The sequence below is a fragment of the Xyrauchen texanus genome, chromosome 9 (assembly GCF_025860055.1).
Source record: "Xyrauchen texanus isolate HMW12.3.18 chromosome 9, RBS_HiC_50CHRs, whole genome shotgun sequence".
In the NCBI taxonomy this organism is placed as follows: Eukaryota; Metazoa; Chordata; class Actinopteri; order Cypriniformes; family Catostomidae; genus Xyrauchen; species Xyrauchen texanus.
Genome location: NC_068284.1, coordinates 6799730 through 6819035, shown reverse-complemented (window position 1 = coordinate 6819035; position 19306 = coordinate 6799730). Strand labels below are relative to the sequence as shown.

The 19306-nt window shown below is 39.8% G+C and overlaps 2 protein-coding genes across 12 annotated transcripts in view; both read right to left on the bottom strand.

The window, feature by feature from the left end:
• The window catches only part of LOC127649572 (gastrula zinc finger protein XlCGF8.2DB-like), a 125340-nt gene that overhangs the window by 56100 nt on the left and 49934 nt on the right, over nt 1-19306 (bottom strand). The window lies entirely within an intron of this gene.
• Nucleotides 9965-19306, bottom strand: part of LOC127649570 (gastrula zinc finger protein XlCGF57.1-like) — a 73877-nt gene continuing 64535 nt past the window's right edge. For all 10 annotated transcript variants that reach the window (XM_052134742.1, XM_052134738.1, XM_052134734.1 and 7 more), the window contains one exon: nt 9965-15076. In XM_052134742.1, coding sequence (XP_051990702.1) covers nt 13539-15076 — 1538 coding nt within the window. In that variant the 3' untranslated portion in view covers nt 9965-13538. The remainder of the gene's footprint in view (nt 15077-19306) is intronic.

Here is a 19306-nt window from a genome sequence, read left to right as displayed (position 1 = left end):
TTTTGGGTCTAGGTTGGTGGGAAATTCTTCTCTTAGGGCTTTCCAGATGGTATTTCGGCATCTGCTGAATGGTATCTCATCATACTTTGTGGTATCTGCTGCATTTCCCACTTTGGCTTTTTCGAGTATTTCCGCCATTTTGCCTCCTCCAATGCATCTTGCAAGAAGTGCTTTAATGTCTCCCAGGGCCAGTTGAGTTCCTACTGCTCGCTCCTCAACATCTCTAATCCACCTTCCTGCTCCTTCATATATGTCAGGGAGGGCTGCCAGTAATCCTTCAAGATCATGGTTGGCCCATGGCACATAGCAGTCATACTGTCCCTTCATCATAATAGGACACTGTGATGATATCATCCTGTTATGTCGTCTAACTGGTCTTCTCACTTCCTCTTCATTTGACCATTCTTCATCATCCCCTCCATCAGATTCCACATCAGTTCTGACCATTCTTCCTGTCATTCTCTGCCATGTTTGCTTAGTCTTTTCTGGCATGTCTTCAAGATAGAGTTGTCCTGTAACCTGTTTCATCTTTCCTTTTGTCCAGTGTCCCAGGGTGTCTATGTCTGGAGCGACATGCTCTCTTCTTCTTGTTGACCTTCTCATGTTTTCCAGCATCTCTTTTTCCTTTCTCATGGAGTCCGATAGTTCCTGTGACTTGGCTCTGATGCTGGTCACATCTTCTCTCATTTTCCGCTGCTTTTTCACACTTTCTTTCACTCTTGATGATATTGTCATGTCATCTGTCTCTATTAGATCATCATCTTCAGATGTGCTTTCTTGCTCTTGTTGTTTTCTTTGTTCTTTGTTCTGTTGCTCTGCATACTCTTTTATTCCTTCCATTATTGCTTCCTGGCATTGTTTGTTTAATTCTTCCTTCATTCTTTGTTGACTTAACAGTTCTTGGCGCATTTCTCGATCTGATCCTTCTGACCCTTCCCACCTTTGACTTGGACTCCATAGACCCTTTGTGCTGTTTTGTTCTGATCCCACTGCTTCCCCATAATTGTGGCTCGTAGTTCCTCTCAGTTTAATATCTGGGTATAGATTTGCTGGTTCTTCTTCTGGCTCTATTGGCACTTTCTCAGTGACTTCTATTTCTCCAGCCATGTGTACTTCCCCCTTAAACTCCATCATAGGCATTTGCAAATTCCTTTCGTTTCCATTGTTGGTGCATAGGGAGGGGTCTTTCTCCTTTTTTTCATCCACCTTTTTTCCTTCCCTTTCCTGTTTTATTATTTCTATCCCCTTGGTCTTGAACATATGGAGCATTGTTAGTTCCCTATCTCGTTTCATTATCCTCTTCTGGCTCTTATCTTTTGGTTTATGATTTTTTATCAATGCTTCCATTTCTCTACATATCCCTACATCAAATGTTCCCTCTGCTGGCCACTTTGTGTTCAGCCCCTTTGGTCTTCCTTCCCATTTCCTAGACATCTCTTTTATCACCTCTCTATATGTTGGGAACTCCATGCATATCTGATCTATTGGTGTCGGTGCCATTTTACTATCCCTATATGTTTTCAATAATTCAGTACCTCTTTAACCCCAGAGTGTTCTATTCTGCTATGCTAATCTTCACCAGGCTGGTCAGACGAGGACCACTAAAAGTATCCGACCCCTGACTTCCCCTGGGCTTTTTCTGGGTTGAGGAATTTCCTTCTTCCTAGATATTTTAATACTGCTACTTTTTGTTTGTGTTCTGCTTGGTTGCTTTGTTGGTTCCTTTCTGGTCCCAGTCCACACGGATTATTATGTATCCAAACAATGTCACTCCTCAGGGTTATCAAATCACTGCTCCAGGTTTTTTCCACAACACTCTTGACCTGTTGCAATTACTTCTCCTGCCCAGTGCATGAAAGTAAAACATGAGGTTAATTTATTTGACTTTTTATCTATTATCATTTTGCCTCTTTTTCCTTCTTTCCTTTTTACACCCTTTCTAATCAACTGCCAGCCCTCCGTACTGTTATTATCAGGCGGGAGGAGACCCAAGAAATCTTATCCTATCTCTCTTATGCGTGCTCAAAAGCCCTCCCTTCACTGCTCTCTTGTTCTGGTTCTAGCAGCCCTCCCTCTCTCCCTCCCAACACCCAGTCCCCAGCATGCTGTGTGAGAGAGAGAGAGAGACAATCAACTATTATGCTCATTTACCTTAGTCTTACCTGCTACACTATTGATTTTATTTATAAGTACTATTTATATATTCCCCTTTTGTTTATCATCTCTTCTTCTTATAGTTATTTATTAGCTTTTATTTCTTTCCTTTACACTCTTTTGTCATGCTCTTTATTTTTATTAATTCATATTTTTCTTAGTCTTTTATTTTATTATTTGCTTATGTTCCCTCTTTTATTACTTGTATGGTTTCACTTTATTTCTTTTCAAAACCAACTATTTGTTTGTTTATGCTTTATTTTCCCATTACAATCCCTCATTACAAGATTTTTAGAGATGATTACACATTACTTATTTAATGCATGCACTTGGATACAAGTTTGATCTGGTTAACATACTTATACATTGCTTCATTCTTATACACACAGCACAGTTATAAGTGTCTAAGCTAATACATTAATTCTTCTAACTATTTAATCTTTCTCATGCTTTTTACTTTCATGTGTGGTTACATATTTATCTAAACATGAACATTACATCATTAAGAATTACATTACTGTAAATGTCTTTATTAATGATACACTCTTAAGTTTTGCACTCTATCTTATTTCATGCATATCTATATTTTTCTATCCAAGCCTGCCCCCTATTGGCTATTTGGCTATCTCTCATATATGTCCAGCCGAGTCTGCTTTATTTCTGCTGGGGGATCCAGGCAAATTCTTACCTCAAACATTCCTACTGTACCTTCAATTACAGTTGCTGGTACAATCTCCCCCTCATTATTTTCCTTGAATATTACTTTACTTTCCCTGTATACATTTCTGACTCTGTTGAATATCTCTAAGCTTACATTTTTCAAGATTGTGACACCTTCTCCCACTGGCCTCTCTAGCGTTTCCCAATAATGGGCCACTTCAGTGCTGAGATAAGGGATTTGCACTTGTTTAGCTGACCTTCTTATTTCTATCCCAAAGGTGTCCAGCTGTTCCCCATATCCTGCCTGGCAAAGTCTTTCTATGCCTGTTAAAAAGGTTCCAAGGTACAAGTTCTCCATTGTGACTTCCAACCAATCTACAAAAGGCCATTCTTGTTCTAATTCTGGTAAATTTACTATCCTAATCAAACCTCTCAACAGTGCCTTCTTTTTATCTAGTGTCAATTGTCTTTTCTGTCCCGTGTAATCTACATACTCTGTTTCCCTCCAAAAATGATCACGTATGCCCTTTGACTCTATCAATGTCTTTTCCAATTTTCGTTCCCACTCTTCAGGTCCCCGTCGGTCTTCGCATCTCACAAATTTCATGGGTCTCTGCATTTTCTCTTTAGTTTTGTTCACTGCAAATGGAAAACATTTTCCTTCTTTTTATTCCTCAATTAATCTATTTCTTTTTCTATCCCAATCTCCCCCTCCCCTCACTCACAGTGCTGGCCATTCAGCCACCCAGTGAGTGAAGGCAGGTCCGGGAGACAGAGGATCAGGTGTTTTCACATCTTTTTCTACAATTATTTTCTTCATTTTAGTTTCCCAATTTACCCTTACTTTTAGTTCATGTTACTTGGTTGGTGCACCTGATTCTCTGCATTATTCTGCGCTTGCACACAACACATCATCAGCACTGTGATCATGCATTTGAAAAAACACATAGACAATGCAGTTAGTAGTATGAAAGCACATGCACCAACAACATAGTTAGTTATGCACATTATTCATTATCTTAAACATGCACATAGTTCAACAATTCCCCGTTTTCTGCACAGTCCAGGTTCCGTCAAACACTGCAATAAATAACTTAATCTAACACCTGGAGGAATTTTGCGCAAATTTTCACTTCTCCACCCGTGTTAGGATTTTCACCTGTACAGGATTTTCAGCCACTCTTCTGGCAAAACCTTGAATAAATGCACCTAACCGGGAATTTTCACGCGCCGTCGCTTCTCGACTCACCCCCAGGCTTTTTCTACCTTCTTTAATACACTATCTTAAACAATCCCACCCCCCATTTTTGAAATCTGGAACTCTCTCTATTTTAGCCAATTAGTTTGAATTATCCTATGTTCGGACTGGCAAAAGGCTTAGGGAAGCCACTTACTGGGACCCGCTACCACAGATCACACAAAAACACCTTAAGCAAAGATGCTTACCTCAGTTTCTGGCACCGGTGTTTCTGTGCGATTCGTGCAAGCCGTCCCACCAGCGACCTCTGCCCCCTTGACCTCAATGCCAGCCCCACAAGTTGGGCGCCAAAGTTATGTCGTGGAATATTGCGATGAGTTTCTCTAAGTTGAAGAAAACTTTCAGAGTCTTGAGTTCCAGATGCCAAAGTTGTAGTTTATTATCACCAACAAACAAGAGACCAGTCAGCTGATTGTTCTGCCTCTATCCTCCTGAGTTCTCAGTTATATACCTTTTTGTTATCTTTTTGCCCATTATCTCTGACCAATAGAATAATTACCCTTGTCTCTTTCCTTCGCCACCAATATATTCTATTTCCTCACTAATTAAATATTGGTGGAAAATCCCCATCTAATTATTTTTTAAAAAACATACATCAACTGGTAACTCCACTTATTTTTGACATATGTCATAGTTCATGGTAAGAGTGCATCAATTTTAGAAACACCTGTGTATGAGACAAACAGCCATGTCCCCATCACATACCTTTTACCTTTGCCCTACATTTCAGTGTACCCTCATAATGAGGCGGCCTTGTTTGTTCATACACAGTATCATTTGATTTAATGAAAGAAAATAAAAGCTCCAAAGATATTTAACTCATCAGGGTAAAACACCATGCCAGAAACATATCATATAAGAGATATCTAACTTATTAAAAGTATTTTTGTAAGAAGTGCATCCTGTATTTTAATGAGACACACCATATATTTTAGAGATACGTGTCAGCATAAAGGAAGTACATCAAGGATATATGTCAGAATACTACTAATTAACAAAAACAGCAAAACACCAGCTGCAAAAATACAAGACACCATTCATATAATAACTGAAAAACAGAAATACACCTGTTTTTCAAGGTTATATAACATTCTTTGTGTTCTCTGCAGCATCAACACTTTTAGTAACCTCATATGCTCTCTCCTGGGTCACACAAAGGCCTAGAAACTCATATAAGTATTTTGATATATAAAAACATACTAGAATATTGAAAAATATACTATAATGTTCAATCAGGTTCAAGTCTGGGCTCTGGCTGAGCCACTCAAGGACATTCACAGAGTTGTCCCATAGCCACTCCTTTGTTATCTTGGCTGTGCGCTTAGGGTTGTTGTCCTGTTGGAAGATGAATCTTCGCCACAGTCTGAGGTCCAGAGATCTCTGGAGCAGGTTTTCATCAAGGATGTGTGTGTCAAACCAGTCTCTGAGTATTGAGGAGTCTGATGGCTTGTGGGAAGAAGCTGTTACACAGTCTGGCCGTGAGGACCCGAATGCTTTGGTACCTCTTGCCAGACGGCAGGTGGGTGAAGAGTTTGTGTGAGGGGTGTGTGGGGTCGTCCACAATGCTGGTTGCTTTGCGGATGCAGTGTTTTTTGTAAATGTCTTTAATGGAGGGAAGAGAAACCCCGATGATCTTCTCAGCTATCCTCACTAACCTCTGCAGGGCTTTGCGGTCTGAAACGGTGCAAGTTGCAAACCAGGCAGTGATGCAGCTGCTCAGGATGCTCTCAATAGTCCCTCTATAGAATGTAGTGAGGATGGGGGGTGGGAGATGTGCTTTCCTCAGCCTTTGAAGAAAGTAGAGACGCTGCTGGGCTTTCTTGGTAATAGAGCTGGTGTTGAGGGACCAGGTGAGGCTCTCCGCCAGGTGAACACCAAGGAATTTGGTGCTCTTGACGATCTCCACAGAGGAGACATCGATGTTCAGTGGAGAGTGGTCACTCTGTGCTCTCCTAAAGTCAACAATCATCTCTTTTGTTTTGTTGACATTCAGAGACAGGTTATTGGCTCTACACCAGTCCGTTAGCCGCTGCACCTCCTCTCTGTATGCTGACTCTTCATTCTTGCTGATGAGACCCACCACGGTCGTGTCATCTGCGAACTTGATGATGTGATTCGAGCTGTGCATTGCTGCACAGTCGTGAGTCAGCAGAGTGAACCACTTGCAGAGGGAGGTGTCCAGGCCCAGCAGGTTCAGATTTCCAATCAGGTGCTGGGGAATGATTGTGTTGAATGCTGAGCTGAAGTCTATGAACAGCATTCAAACGTATGTGTCTTTTTTATCTAGGTGGGTGAGGGCCAGATGAAGGGTGGTGGCGATTGCATCGTCTGTTGAACGGTTTGGACGATACGCAAACTGCAGTGGGTCTAGTGAGGGGGGCAGCTGGGTATTAATGTGCCTCATGACGGGCCTCTCAAAGCACTTTTTGATGATTGGTGTGAGTGCGATGGGATGGTAGTCGTTGAGGCAGGACACTGAAGACATCTTTGGCATGGGGACGATGGTGGTGGCCTTGAAGCTTGTTGGAATGACGGCGCTGCTCAGAGAGATGTTGAAGATATCGGTAAGAACATCTGCCAGCTGGTCTGCACATCCTCTGAGCACTCTGCCAGGAATGTTGTCTGGTCTAGCAGCCTTCCGTGGGTTGACTCTACGTAGAGTTTTCCTCACATCAGCTGTGGTAAGACAGAGCACCTGGTCGTTGGGAGGAGGTGTGTTCTTCCTCACCACCACGTCGTTCTGCACTTCAAACCGAGCATAGAAGTCGTTCAGCGCATCTGGAAGGGAGGCATCTTTGTCACAGGCAACTGATTTTGTTCTGTAGTTGGTGATGGCCTGAATGCCCTGCCACATGCGCCACGTGTCACCACTGTCCTGGAAGTGACTGTAGATTCTCTGGGCGTGTGCACGCTTTGTCTCTCTGATGGCCCGGGACAGTTTGGCCCTCGCTGTTCTTAGGGCTGCCTTGTCGCCTGCTCTGAAGGCGGAGTCTCGGGTCCTCAGCAGCACGCGCACCTCCGCAGTCATCCACGGCTTATGGTTGGAGCGTGTGGTGATGGTCTTGGAGAAAGTGACATCATCAATGCACTTGCTGATGTAGCTGTTGGTAGAGTCGCCATGTGTTGCAGCCTCCCTGAACATTTGCCAGTCAGTACACTCAAAACAGTCCTGAAGAGCAGAGATGGCTCCTGCTGGCCAGGTTTTCACCTGCTTCTGAATCGGTTTTGTGTGTCTGACGAGCGGTCAGTATGCTGGAATTAGCATAACAGAGATGTGGTCTGAGTAGCCGAGGTGGGGGCGGGGCTCTGCCCGGTATGCGCCTGGGATGTTTGTGTAAACAAGATCAAGCGCCACATACCACATACTGATGGAATTTATGGAGCACTGTCTTGAGATTTGCTTAGTTGAAATCTCCGGCGACAATAAACAGTCTATCAGGGTGAGCGTTCTGCAGTTCGCTCATAGCACCATACAGTTCACAGAGCGCTTCCTTAGCATTAGCGCTGGGGGGGAATGTAAACTCCGGTTATGATAACAGTGGTGAATTCCCGTGGTAAATAAAAAGGTCTGCATCTAACAGTTACAAGCTCCACCAGCGATGAGCAGTAGTTAGAGACTAGCATAGAGTTCTTGCACCATTTGCTGTTGATGTAAACACACAAGCTACTACCACGAGTCTTACCGCACAGAGCTGCATTTCTGTCTGCACGAAATGAGGCAAGCCCTTCTAGCTGAATGGCGGCATCCGGAACTCTGTCGCTGAGCCACGTCTCCATGAAAACAAAGACACAGCAGTCTCTAAACTCACATTGCGTAGCCTGCTGGGGTCAGATGTAGTCCAGCTTATTTTCCAGGGAGCAAACATTTGAGAGCAGGATAGATGGGAGAGAATCGGCCAGCTAGGGTTTGTTTTTAGCCTAGCATGGACCCCCGCCCTCTTGCCGCACTTCCACTTCCTCGCACACCACTTACGTTGTCTGTTCTGGAAGGTTATCCTCTCTCCACAGAGAAATGCTGGAACTGGTTCTTGGTCACCTCCCTGACTAAGGCCCTTCTCCCCCATCACTCAGTTTGGCCGGGCGGCCAGCTCTAGGAAGAGTCCTGGTGGTTCCAAACTTCTTCCATTTATGGATGATGGAGGCCACAGTGCTCATTGGGAACTTCAATGCTGCAGACATTTTTCTGTACCTTTCCCCAGATCTGTGCCTCGATACAATCCTATCTCGGAGGTCTACAGGCAATTCCTTGGACTTCATGGGTTGGTTTGTGCTCTGACATGCACTGTTAACTGTGGGACCTTATAGACAGGTGTGTGCATTTCCAGATCATGTCCAATCAACTGAATTTACCACAGGTGGACTCCAATCAAGTTGTAGAAACATCTCAAGGATGATCAGTGAAAACAGGATGCACCTGAGCTCAATTTTGAGTGTCATGGCAAAGGCTGAGAATACTTATGTGCATGTCATTCGTTTTTTATTTTTAATACATTTGCAAAGATTTCAAACAAACTTCTTTCCCATTGTCATTATAGGGTATTGTTTGTAGAATTCTGAGAAAAATAATGAATTTAATACATTTTAGAATAAGGCTGTAACATTACAATATGTGTAAAAAGTGAAGCGCTGTGAATACTTTCCGGATGCACTGTACCAAGGTCTTCTTACCTGTCTGATCTTTGACCATTTGCTATTATTTCTCATTGTCGCTATTCTTGTTTAGTTTTTTTCTTTTTCAGTGCATCACAAATGTCATGGACTTGGCAGGACTAAAAAAAATTCTCAAATAAAAAGAAAGTCCATTAAAATTTGAATCTGATTCAAGTCTGAGTATGAAATTGAGTAACCAATCTCTACAACTTACATATTTTTTTCTCCCCAATTTGGAATGCCCAATTCCAAATGCGCTCTAGGTCCTCGTGGTGGAATAGTGACTCGCCTCAATCCTGGTGGTGGAGGACGAATCTCAGTTGCCTCCTACACACTACATGACTTTCAAAGATGTCAGATTGTGGTACTGTTCATATTACACAACTGTCTGTCTTATCATGGAAGTCATAGGGTTTTCTAATTACACAAGGAATCGGCGACAGTGGTGAACACATTACAAAACATTTCACTATTGACGAATCCCCGACGACTCTGCCTGAACTCCAAATTACATTTCACAACAGTGTATACGCGAGAAGTGATATTAGACACGAAAACAAATGCATGATCATATGTTATGCATTTCAGATTATGATGTTTTTAATCACCTTAAAGCATCATATATTTCATTGGTTACAATATGAAAAAGTACCTCCCACTGAAAAACCTACATATTTGCTTTCCTGACTGTCCAAGAGAATGTGCAATTTCTCTTTAACACTTCTCTTTCTCCACCCAGTTGTGTTACAGTTCGTCAAATAGGCACTGGTGCTCCTGCCAATGTTCCACAAATTTTTCCTCTATTTCTTCAGTCCAATGAGATTTCTTGATACCGCAACCATGCTAGTTGATGTTCTGTTACAGGTACATCAGGACTCCTCACACTGAAAATTCCCGTGCCCCGTTTCTTGCTCTCTCGTTGGCTGTAGGTCAACGCTGCAGTTGTATTCAGTCAAAACACGTTTCACATTATGCAATTCGGAATCGCAGACAGGTCCAGATATTTTACATTCTAAATATCTCGCTGACATTGGTGACGCGTCGGTGATTCTCTCAGATTGTGTCTTTGATAATCCATACATTGCGTTTGTCACTCACGGGAGCGAGCTCCGATTTGCCTATGATTTTGGGCTTTTGTAGGAGACCTAACCAGGGTTCCCACTCTTTTTAAACCACAATTTTCCAGGACATTTTATAAGCCCAACAAGTGTAAAAATTAAGCAAAAACACATGTCCATTTAAATAAAGCTTTTATTTTGTAGTTTCTGTGTTTTTGACAGAAGTTTCTCACCTCTAGATAAGCAGTATGCTCCATAGTTTGATTATTAATCCACTTAAAGCAGTAATTTAATTAAATAAATGTATGTGCTGTGCACTTCAGAGTGCTCTCTCTCTCTGTCATCTCACACACACAAGCATACACATGATGATCATGATGAGGTGTTTTCAGTGTATGAGCAGCCGGCTCTACACATTAATTTTAAAGCGTGCATCACTTGCAGATTATTTCTTTTTTTTTAAATTAAATCAGACACTTTTCTTTTGTTTAATTAGCACACTAGGACATATCACAATTTTAAATGTACATTCAAACATTAATTTTCATCCAAATACAGTATGTCATATTCCATGACATTCTGCGGTTTATTGCTAATGCCATTTTAATGACTATATTCCATGTTTTCTGTATACTATATGTTGTAACTGCAGTATAAGATGACTCCAATCATTTAATTACTGAAAATGTATTCACATTCCGAGGTGTTAAGGCTGAATCATCACACTACGAACCCAGTGTGAATAATTTGTTTTATTTAGTGGTCCTACTGTCATCATTGTCTTAAGTTTATAACTCACAGGGATGCAAACTCACAAGGGTCCAAAAAGATGAGACAAATCACTAATCGATGGACATGTTTTCAGGGATAATTTTTTAAAAAGAATAAACTAAAAGCACCAACTTAAGCTATTTGAATGATTCAAGTATAGAAAATGATCTGCACAATTATGTAGAATTAGCTGCAAAAATAAAGGGTATTTTGGTGTGCCTTGCTTCAGTTTCTCAAATATGTTCATATTCAATAAATCGAAAACACTCACAAGCAGGCTGGGGAATACGGATAAAAAAAACAGGGCAATCAATGATAGTAATAACGCTCAGAATTGTAGACTAGGCAAACAAGACTTCGCATTGAATGCGTGGAAACTGGGAACTTAAATAGACAGGGTTAAAGTGAAACAGGTGGAAGAGTAATCCGTCTGACTGGAGGATTATATGAAATGTAGTTCATGAAATGTTAATACTCAGGTGATGCCGACCTCAGGCATTCAGGGGAGATGGCAGGCGCTGCTTTCCATTTCCATTTCCATTTATGCATTTGGCAGACGCTTTTATCCAAAGCGACTTACAGAGCCCTTCTTACAGGGACAATCCCCCCCGGAGCAAACTGGAGTTAAGTGCCTTGCTTAAGAACACAATGGTGGTGGCTGTGGGGATCGAACCAACAACCTTCTGATTACCAGTTTTGTGGTTTAGACCACTACACCACCACCACACCACTGCTTGGAACAGCTTTGTTTTGGTTCGGGGCTTCCTGGGCAATCAGAAGGCCGGAATCTATGTGGAGCTGGTTGAGACTCTGGTGAAGAACTACGGCACAATGGGCTGTGGGATGTCCCTCAAAGTCCATATCCTTGATGCTCATCTTGATAAATTCAAGAAGAACATGAGAGCATACTCGGAGGAGCAAGGCGGGCGCTTCCATCAGGATATACTTGATATACTTGCCGCTACCAAGGACAGTATAATGAGAACATGATGGGAGACTACATTTGGGGGCTGATTCGTGAAATAATTTAGTTTAATCGAAAATCTTAGAAAAACTACTCACTTCTAAATATTTTGTAGTCATTTTTGTATTACTTTAGTATAAATACATGTTAATTTTGATTCATATGTGGTTGTTTTCTGACTTTGTGAACAAAAAGACACAAATTCACCCATTTTCTCATTGCAAATAGGTACATTTCAAAATATCACTGTCCTAGTCACAAAAGCACATTTTGTGGGGAATAATAGCCATTTTCTATACTTTTGAGGCATAAGCAATTAGGAAATAACACTTACTACCCAGGAACAAAAATTGTGTAACATTTTGTAATTGATTAATTTAGTTACCCCTTCTGGAGATGCCACTAGGTGGCAACAAAGGAAAGTCTAACGTGCAATAAGCGAGTTATTGAATCATTTGAAATGTTCACGACTGAAATCTGCCAAGAGAATTTATAGTGTTTAAGCATTATAAGAACAAAGCAGATCTATAATTTCCACACAGTTTGTGACAGGACGAGCATGACTTTTCATCCAAAAAGACAACAATAGTCTAAAAATAATAATGAGTATCAATAACGTCCTTACCTTCACCAATATTACAATTTGCATGTCAAATCTACTGACTTCAGTAGAATATAAAAACAAAGCAGATGTACTGTATCATTTTCCTACAGTATTTAAACTGCTGGACATGACTTTTATCAGAAAAGACATAATAATATTGAGTTTCAATGATGTCCCTACTTCATTGTAAAGTGCATTTCACATGAGTTGAGTCAAAGCTTCGCTAAACACCAGCGTCAAGCGGCTCTTTGTCCTCCACTCTGACTAGAGTTTATGCTGTGTCAGAGAATGCTGCGAATGCACTGATTTCAAAGGGGATGGTATGTCGGAAGGACGAAGAGGGAAATTATGAGACGTTCAACATCTCTTCATAAATTTCAACCATTTTAAATCATTTAATGTAGCTTTTTACACACAAAGACAGCATTTGTGAGCCAAAACGTGTGTGAAAAACACTTTGGTGTGACGTTGGAGCCGAGGTTGTGCTGACACGTCACTTCATAGTCTTCAATGTATTCAGCAGCACTGACACAAGTCATGTGAAATCCCCTCAACGTGCAGAAACATCAGTCACTTTTACACATTAATAGCTTTTCTGCCATTTTCTCTCCATGATGAACAAGGTAGACTCACATTCCGATGCTGAAGTAAATTAATGCCCCTCTCATTCAGTCAGTCGGTACAAGTGCCAGGTCATTCAGTTTGTTTATGAATGAGAAGTTCCATGAATGCAGCTTCTTTGCATGCGCCGCTGAAACAAAGCATGCGATTGGTTGTAGCTGTAACCAATCAAGAGATCTGCCTCGGTTGCACCATGATTGCCAAGCTCACGATATGCTGCTGCTGTAATCAATCATGTGTGTTTAAGCACCCATAACCGCTGATGCTGTTTCAATGCACAGCCGCAAGCAGTGAAAAAAACTTTACAAATACGTATTTGACTCTTATTCCGAGTTAGATCGTTACAATGTTTATGTGCTTGTAACGGAAACCTTGCTAGCAAAACAGTCAAATAGTTTCAGTATATTAATATTTTCCAGGACAAATCATTATTTTTCCAGGACATTTAGGTATATTTTTAATTTTCCATGACTGGAAAACTGCACTGCAAAATTCCAGGTTTCCAGGATGCGTGGGAACCCTGGCTAAAGCGAGTGGAGGCATCAAGCTATTCTCTGCGGCATCCACGCACAACTCACCACATGTCCCACCAAGAGCGAGAACCACATTATTGTGACCATGAGGTGGTTAACCCAACGTGACTCTACCCAACCTAGCAACCTGGCCAATTGGTTGCTTAGGAAGCCTGACTGGGGTCACTCAGCATGCCCTGGACTCGAACTTGCGACTCCAGATAAAAATATTGTTACTACATTATGTTCAAATTAAGTGTAGAAATTGTGTTTTCCGTCAAATAATTTATTCTAAAAACCAAGAGGAATAATCTATTTTGGGTTTGGGTGTACTGGAAGCTTCTGTCACTGAAGACACATTCCTTGAGTCTGTGAGACAACTTGGCAATAAAGCTCCTTCTGGTTCTGATTCTGAGGGCACATGAAAGCGTTTCTCAATAGCGTGAATTCCAATGTGGTAATTAAAGTCTCTTTTTAATTTGAAACTCTCTCCACAGTGAGTGCATGTGAAGGGCTTCTCTCCAGTGTGTATTGCCATGTGGATTTTAAGATTTCCATTCTGCGTGAACCTCTTTCCACAGTGAGGGCATGTGAAGGGCTTTTCTCCAGTGTGATTTCTCATGTGGATTTTAAGATTTCCATTCTGTGAGAACCTCTTGCCACAGTGAGGGCATGTGAAGGGCTTTTCTCCAGTGTGAATTGCCATGTGGATTTTAAGATTTCCTTTTAGTGCGAAACTCTTTCCACAATGATGACACATGAAAGGCTTCTCTCCAGTGTGAATTCTCATGTGGATATTAAGATCTCCATTCCGTTTGAAACTCTTTCCACAGCGAGGGCATGTGAAGAGCTTTTCTCCAGTGTGAATTCTCGTGTGTCTCTTAAGGCTTGCTTTCTTTATGAAACTCTTTCCACACTGACAGCAAGAGAAAGGCTTCTCTCCAGAGTGAATTCTCTTATGGATATATATGCTACATTTTTGTTTGAAACTCTTTCCACATTGATGGCAGGTAAAGGGCTTCTCTCCCGTGTGAATTCTCATGTGGATATTTAGGCTCCCTATTTGTGTGAAACTCTTTCCACATTGATGGCAGGTAAAAGGCTTCTCTCCAGTGTGAATTCTCATGTGGATATTTAGGCTTCCTTTTTGTGTGAAATTCTTTCCACACTGACGGCATGTGAAAAGCCTCTCTCCAATGTGATTTCTCAAGTGACGTTTCAAACTTTGTTTCAACGTGTAACTCTTTCCACACTTATAGCATACGTAACTGTCCACTTCAGTGTGAATACTCATGTGTTTTTCAAGACCTCTTCTACCTTCGCAATTCTTTCCACACCGATGGCATATGAAAGATCTCACTCTAATGTGAACTTGCATGTGTCTAAGGAGGGATATTGTGCATTTGAAATTCATTTCACACTGATTGCATGTGTAAGGAGGCATTTCAGCATGAATTCTCATGTGACGATTCAAGCTTCCTTGACGAGTGAAACTCTTCCCACACCGCTTGCATATGAAAGATTTCACTCTAATATGAACTTGCATGTGTCTAAGGAGGGATATTTTGCATTTGAAACTCATTTCACAATGATTGCATGTGTAAGGAGGCATTTCAGCATGAATCCTCATGTGACGATTCAAGCTTCCTTGACGAGTGAAACTCTTTCCACACTGAGAACAAGTGAAAGATTTTTTGGATTTGGTTTCTTCAGTCTGTGAGCCACTAAAAGATTGATCACCAGTAATAACATCAACAGGCATCTGATACTGATGTTTCTCCTCTTCATTCAGATCTTGACTTTCCTCTTTCAACTCCATCAGGTCTAAAATAAAAATATGAAATTGTTAAAAATAAATTCAAGAACAATTAAATAAATAATTAAACTTGTGATAAAAATACAAAATGTTAATTTTCTCCCCCTTATGCATCTCAAACTTGTATGACTTTTGTTCTTCAGAGGAACACAAATTAAGATATTTTAATGGAAATATGATGTGAATACATCCATACAATTTAAGTCAAGGGGTTCAACACTATTATGCACCAAAAAAGACTAAAAGGCACCGTTAAGGTAATTATTTTGAGTGTTCTGTGTGTACAGCATACTGCACGTGTCAAGCAAGAAGTGTAATTGTGCTTCAAATCATGATCGCCCCAAGGAGACTACAGATGTAAAGATTTATAGTAAAAAAGGAGAAACATTTTGGTCTGTTTCACACCCAAAACTGCTTATTTCTCTTCAGAAATCATGGATTAAACCACTCTAGTCATATGAATTACCTTTATGAAACTTTTGTTATTTTTAGAGCTTGGAAGTTTTAGACCCTGTTTACTTCAATTATATGGATATTAACACATCTTTCACAATCACAATCAAATTTTTTTACATTTGTGATCAGCAAAAGAACAAGTAATTCGAGTTTGATATGATAAAAAGGTGTGTAAAAGATGAGAGAATGATAATTTTGGGTAATAACTTTTCCTTTATTATTCCCTTATTTTTCCATATAAAGAAAGCCTCACAAAGCTAAAAACGTATTTGTATATACCCTTTATTTTTTGTGTGACATAAACATGAATGTGACAACCATTTGTAAACCTTGATAAGACTTGCAATGTGACGCACCAGCCACATGGGCATCTTTTGACACTTTAGGGTCCTGCTTTAGATGTTAAGATGTTTTGTCCTGCATGAGATAGTCACATAGATTTTAATGAGGATGAGTAAATTATGACAGAATTTAATTTCTCGGTGAACTATTCCTTTAAACATATTTCACTGATTCTCGAGATAAGGGACAAAACAAGTTTATATTTTTTAAATACTAAATAAATTTGAAATGGATATATTTGTAGATTAAGCAAATCTTAACAGAAATGATCACAATGGAATGACTGCGTTCACATGTTAAAGCTGTGACTGCAAAACACTATTTGTTTAAAATATATAAAAATATAAAATTACCTGACCATGTGTCCAATCCACCATGAGCTAGAAGTGGGAAAGGGGTACTCAGAGTTATAGCTGACTATGACATTGTCTGATTTATTCAGGATTATAAAAAAATCTGAGGAAGGTGACGCAAAGTGGGGACACAAAATTGATGAGCAGTTGTTATGGAAAATATAATAATATTTTTACTTTATGCATTGTTTGATATCTTACAGATCTCACCTTTCATTTGATGAGTCAACTGACATGCTACACCCTTTTTTCTCCAAACATAACAATGGTCATTATGGCCAAACAGTTACATTTTTGTTTCAATAGACCAGGCCTGGCTCCAACTCTAAGATGTAAGGTGGGCCATAGGACCCGCCGGGTGGACCGAACAGTTGGAGGGGTGGGTGTAGGTGTAGTTCTAAAGGTGGGCCAAGTTCATGATTGGGTGTGCCAGACCCACCAAGGACCCCCCTATGGAGCCAGGTACGCATTAGACCAGAGGACATTTCTCCAAAAAATAAGATCTTTGTCCCCATGTGCACTTACAACCTGTAGCCTGGCTTTTAATGGTGGTTTTGGAGCAGTGGCTTCTTCCTTGCTGAGCAGCCTTTCAGGTTAGTCAATATAAGACTTGTTTTACTGTAGATATAGATACTTGTCTACCCATTTCCTCAAGCATCTTCACAATGTAGTTTGCTGTTGATCTGGGATTTATTTGCACTTTTCGCACCAAACTACGTAAATTTCTAGGCAACAGAATGAGTCACCTTCCTGAGCGGTATGGTGGGTGCGTGGTACCATGGTATTTATAATTGCATACTATTGTACCGATGAATGTGGTACCTTCTGGTGTTTGTATTTTACTTCAAAGGATAAACCAGACTTGTGGAGTTCTATCAATTTTTTTCCCTGATTTCTTTTTGATTTTCCCATTATGTCAAGCAAAGAGGCACTGCGTTTGAAGGTAGGCCTAAAAACACATCCACAGGTCCCTCCAATTCAATACACCTCCTATCAGAAGATAATTTGCTAATTGTCTAAGGGTTTGACATTTTCTGGAATTTCCTAGAAGCTGCTTTAAGGCACAGTTAACAGTGTATATAATCGACTTTCCAAAACTATAGTTTGCTAATATGAAATCTGTGGAGTAGTAAAAAAATATGTTTCAACCGAAGTGTATGTAAACTTCTGACTTCAACTGTATAATAAATATAAACTACTGGTCAAAAGTTTGAAACACCTGACTGAAATATTTCTCATGCTCTTAAAAATATTTTGATCTGAAGAAATAAGCTTAAATGTTTGACATTTATTTTGTAGACAAAAATATAATGTGCCACCAAATTAATTCATTTCATAATAAAACTAAAATTTAATTTAAAAAAAAGTTTTTGAAATTGATGACTTGGACCAAATAATAAAGAAAAGCAGCCCATAAGTGCCCAACATAGAAGGGAACTCCTTCAATACAGTTAAAAAATTGGATTTTGTTTAGTCACAACATAATTCCCATAGTTCCATTTATAAAATGTGATAAGATGCATGGATTAACGGTCTCAGAAGCGGAGGAAAATGGGACTTGATCTCAGCCACCCGGATTGAGGCGAGTTACCGCGCCACCACAAGGACCTACTAAGTAATGGGAATTCCAAATTGGGAGAAATGGGGATAAAATAAAACAAAAACAAAAAAACAAATAAGCAATGCATTCTTCATTGAGAAACACTTAAAACTTTGGTTTTATTTATTATTTACATTGAAATGCAACTTCAAATGTAACTTTTTAAATCTGTATTCAATAGTACATTTTAGATTATTTTTGCCATGGTTTGGGAATTGGTATAGAGTAGTGTTGTCACGGTAACAAAATTTTAGTAGTCGGTACCAATACCAGTGAAATTTCACAGTACTCGATACCATTTTCGGTACCAAAGCAAAAACAGGTTACTGAATAACACTCTTTTATTAACAAAGTCTACAAAACTTTGGCAGCAGAACTAAGAACAAAAATATGCCATTGAGCAACACTTTAATTTAAATATATTATTTTTTAATTATAACAAAACTGAACAATGTATGCTTAAAGTATTTTTGAACACTTATATAAGATTTTCTTAAACTTTTGCAACTTTTAATTTAAGTTTTTACCAAGTACAAAAAAAAAACCCTAAATAAACAGGCATACAATAGAATTAATAAAAAACAATTCACAAACTAATGTGCAAAGTGCTCTCTTATTAATAAAGCTATATTTTGCCAATTTTCTTCATGATAAGAAATGCATAGTGACACACACACACACATACATATACATATATATATATATATATATATATATATATATATATATATATATATATATATAGATATATATGATATATAGTCATGAAAGCAACCGCATTCTATCTAGCTGCATTTAGCGTGCGCGCTCGAGGGAGGAGCGACCGAGGCAGAGTCTCTCTCAGCCGAGTGCAGTTTCAATCTCTCCACGAGATCGGGACATTCGCGCAACTCATAGAAGAGGCACCGACCACACAGAGAAATGCCAGTTTCTGAGTTTATAGTTATTAACATGAGCTTCTTCTGTATTATTTGAACTTTAATAAAAGCAATTTACTGCATTTAAGATGTGCCGGGATGTTTAAAGAGCTCCGCCTCCGCTTATTCCACAACGGTACATGCTTCTGAATGTACTTTTTTTTTATATAAGAAAATTGTGAAAGCAGCGTCTACAAATAGTTTTTGCTGATCTGTGATGTTTCCCTTTTCATCAGCATCAAATTACCTGGCTTTTTCCACTTTTCATTTCGACATGATTCAGTTGAGGCTCCACAGCAGCTTTGCTTGTCGTCATCTTTTGCTTGATGTGAGCGTTCGAAAGTTCCCGCCTCTGCGTGGTACACCGGTACCTTCAGAAATTCTGGTATCGTAAATAATTTTTTGTTTGGGTATCGGTATTTTTGACAACACTAGTATAGAGAACTGTGAAATTTCAATGAACTACTGAAATGTTGGTATAGTGACAGCACATTATTTTTGTTATGGATTTCCCAATGTGGATACTGGATTTGCCCTTTTCAAGAGCTTAATAAAATATTCAACTTATTT